Consider the following 2,874-nt stretch of genomic DNA (forward strand, 5'->3'; position numbering starts at 1 on the left):
TCTCACTTCCACCCTCAACCAAAAGCAGAGAAAAGTCATGTGTTGAGGAAAAAGAACTTGGGAGAGGACTTCGTATCACAATTACCGATAGTCTACTTTTAAATAGGCTACCTTTGGAAATAATTCAGCAGTAAAACGCTAAATGGCACTTTACAGAGACGATAGCCAGGAGGACGCACGAGAATGTCCAGTGTGCTATGAGTGTCTTTCGGGCACTGAACGGACTTTGAGCTGCGGGCATGTGTTCTGCCACGACTGCCTGGTGAAAACGCTGGTCAGCATCAACAGCGATGGGAACATCAGAGACACAATCGTTTGCCCCATCTGCCGACATCTTACGTTTATCAGAAGACAAAAGGAAGCGCTGGTGTCACTTGTAGCAGACAAGGATCCAAATGAAGGGCAGACCCTGGAGGTGCCTCTTCCTTTGCCACCTGGACAGGTCCAGGGCCCGCGCCGTGTCTCCTGGGACAGTTTACAGAGTGGAGTTAATTGGATTTCTCGCTGTTTTAGGAGCATCTCCCAGCTAGTCGGTCGACAGAGGTTAATCAGCCCCAGCCACAATGCATCTCAGATCTTCATCATAAGCGGTCAAGGTCGGCCCATGGGTGAAGAAGATGCGCTCAGTGTGGTTATGACTGCGGTTCAACCGCAGCGCAGGAGAAGGCGCAGGATTTGCACAACGGCACGATGCTTGTTCGTCTTGCTGTCGATTTTTACAGCACTCGCACTGGTGGCTGCAACTTTACCCTGGATTTTACTGGCGTAGCCCAGTGATAAAGATGTCTGGATTAAAGTGCCAAACAGGACATTTAAAGAACCATTTCCTCGGAATGTTATCCACCAGTTATACAATGTGTGTATTTGTCTTGACTGATCAAAATAATGTGTGCAATCATTTCCACTGAAAATGTACAAAGGTATTAAGATGCAGCCTGCTTAAATGGAAATCCTGTATCATCATGCTGTTTCAGATGTGTTCAGGTTACTCTCGATTCCTTCCCTGGTTTTATGAAAGAGTGAGGGAGTTTATTTGCTTGACCAGGTCCTTTTATGTGCATTACCAAGCAACAGTCTAAAGTAAAGATTAGGAAAGCCTTGACAGCAAAGTCTTTTGTTTTACATTCCTGTCTCTGACATGTTCAACCTGTTTCATGAGAAGCAAACTTGCAGGAAATTTTGAAATTTTCAAGCCAAAAGTTATTAAATCCAATGAAAGTTGGCATTACAAGTTCTAATTCAACAATAGAAATAATTCGTTAGAAGAAAATCAATAAAGGATAAACCCTTTAACCCAAATGTTAAAGCAGCTCAATTCATTTGTTGTGTTACCCTGTTGTTAAATAGCCTGTTTCCAAGCAGCAGACCATAACTTTGTGGCACAGAGCAACAACCCCTATCCCCTTTTCAGGACTGTTTAGTGTATCTGCATTTGTCCTCAAAAGAACATGAGGATGCTACCTGTGGTATGAGCTCCAAATCACAAGGAGAGTTTGACATTTAAACAATTCTCACACCATTTCAGTTTTCAACTTTAATGCTTTGCAAGTGGAAACATGTTTAAAATAGATTGTTGTGGGGACTTGGTGAGCGAATTAAACCCCATGGCATCCCACACAAGATGTGACCAACTCCCTTTGTAAGACAGTGTAAAGAGAGACGCCTTTAAAACTTCCAGTGAGAAATAATTGATGCACGGCAGTCTGAAGGAGATAGACAGCAGATAGCGATGAGCTGCGCCTGGCTGTAAGGAGAGACATTGCTCAACTGTAGCATTAGATTACTACCAACTCCATCAGAATACAGATTGAGACAGGCCACAGAGACCTGGGTTTAAAATGAGAAAACATGGAAGTTATATAACCATTACAAGATGATGTGGCAAGTAGTAGAAAGACAACTAATGTTGACTACTCTTGAGTTGCACTGCATTACTTAGCCTGCCAAGGGTGGAGATTCATAAATTTAAGACTGGCTCTCGGAATGAGCTTTGTGTCAGTATCACCACCATCCAGTCAAACGTGTACACTCCTAGTTTCCCCCTGTGGCAAACCTTCAGCGATCCTGCCGGGCCAGTCATGCAGGTTACACACCTCATGAAATGTCTGCTTTTCAGCTGTACCTGGTTTGTCAACATGTGTATTTAACGATGATAATAATAATTTATTTAATTTGATGAATCTGACATTTTAGATCATACTCTTGTGGGTAGTTTTCATATCAGTGGAAGAGCCCTCATTGAACATAAAGTTATAACTGCACGAAAGTCCCAAGGCAACGAGATAACAGTGCTGAAATTATGACAGCATCAAGAGTGAGAAAATGCTAAATTAAACAGGTGTTCAAGTTTCTAGATTAGTATGCACTTGCTATATGCCATACAGGTTAAGGCAGTGGTGGAAGATGTACTTGGATCATAAAGATAAAATAGATACACGCACCTGTTTTTCTTTCTTTTGGACTTATAGATAGCCTACTGGACGTATTTGGGTCTAAAAGTTATTGAATTCAAACATATGACGAGGAAGAGTTGTCCTTGATAGAGTTGCTGACAACTCAGACATCTGAAACATGACAATGGAACCCAGCTAGATGTTGTTTCTTTGAAAAAAAAAAGGTCATAAACAGATGTCAGATCCATATAACAGAGTAAAAACAACGTTTTTCTTAAAAAAAAAAGAAGAAGTGGTGTATAAGTATTAATTAGCAGAAAACAGAAACACTCAAGTTATGAGAAGTATAAGAACCTCAAAACTGTTATTAAGTGAAGTACTTCAATAAATAAATATCTGTCATCAAAGATCATCAACTGTCCAACTTAAAAATGATATTTAAAAAAAAAAAAAAGCAATAAAACCCACATTAACCAGTTGA

General features: G+C 40.8%; 1 protein-coding gene across 1 annotated transcript; it reads left to right on the forward strand.

The window, feature by feature from the left end:
• Positions 1–19: 19 nt before the first annotated feature.
• On the forward strand, positions 20–1,253 carry LOC138197939 (RING finger protein 222). The gene has a single exon (XM_069148989.1). It carries the CDS (start codon positions 143–145, stop codon positions 767–769), a length of 627 nt encoding a protein of 208 aa, XP_069005090.1. The 5' UTR covers positions 20–142; the 3' UTR covers positions 770–1,253.
• The last annotated feature ends 1,621 nt before the right edge of the window (positions 1,254–2,874 follow it).

Source organism: Embiotoca jacksoni, unplaced genomic scaffold (assembly GCF_022577435.1).
Source record: "Embiotoca jacksoni isolate LCO1_2020_lvr unplaced genomic scaffold, fEmbJac1.0.p SCAF_15, whole genome shotgun sequence".
NCBI classification, from domain to species: domain Eukaryota; kingdom Metazoa; phylum Chordata; class Actinopteri; family Embiotocidae; genus Embiotoca; species Embiotoca jacksoni.

Coding starts and splice junctions, on each gene's coding strand:
- LOC138197939 (XM_069148989.1), top strand. CDS start 143: ATGGCACTTTACAGAGACGATAGCCAGGAGGACGCACGAGAATGTCCA.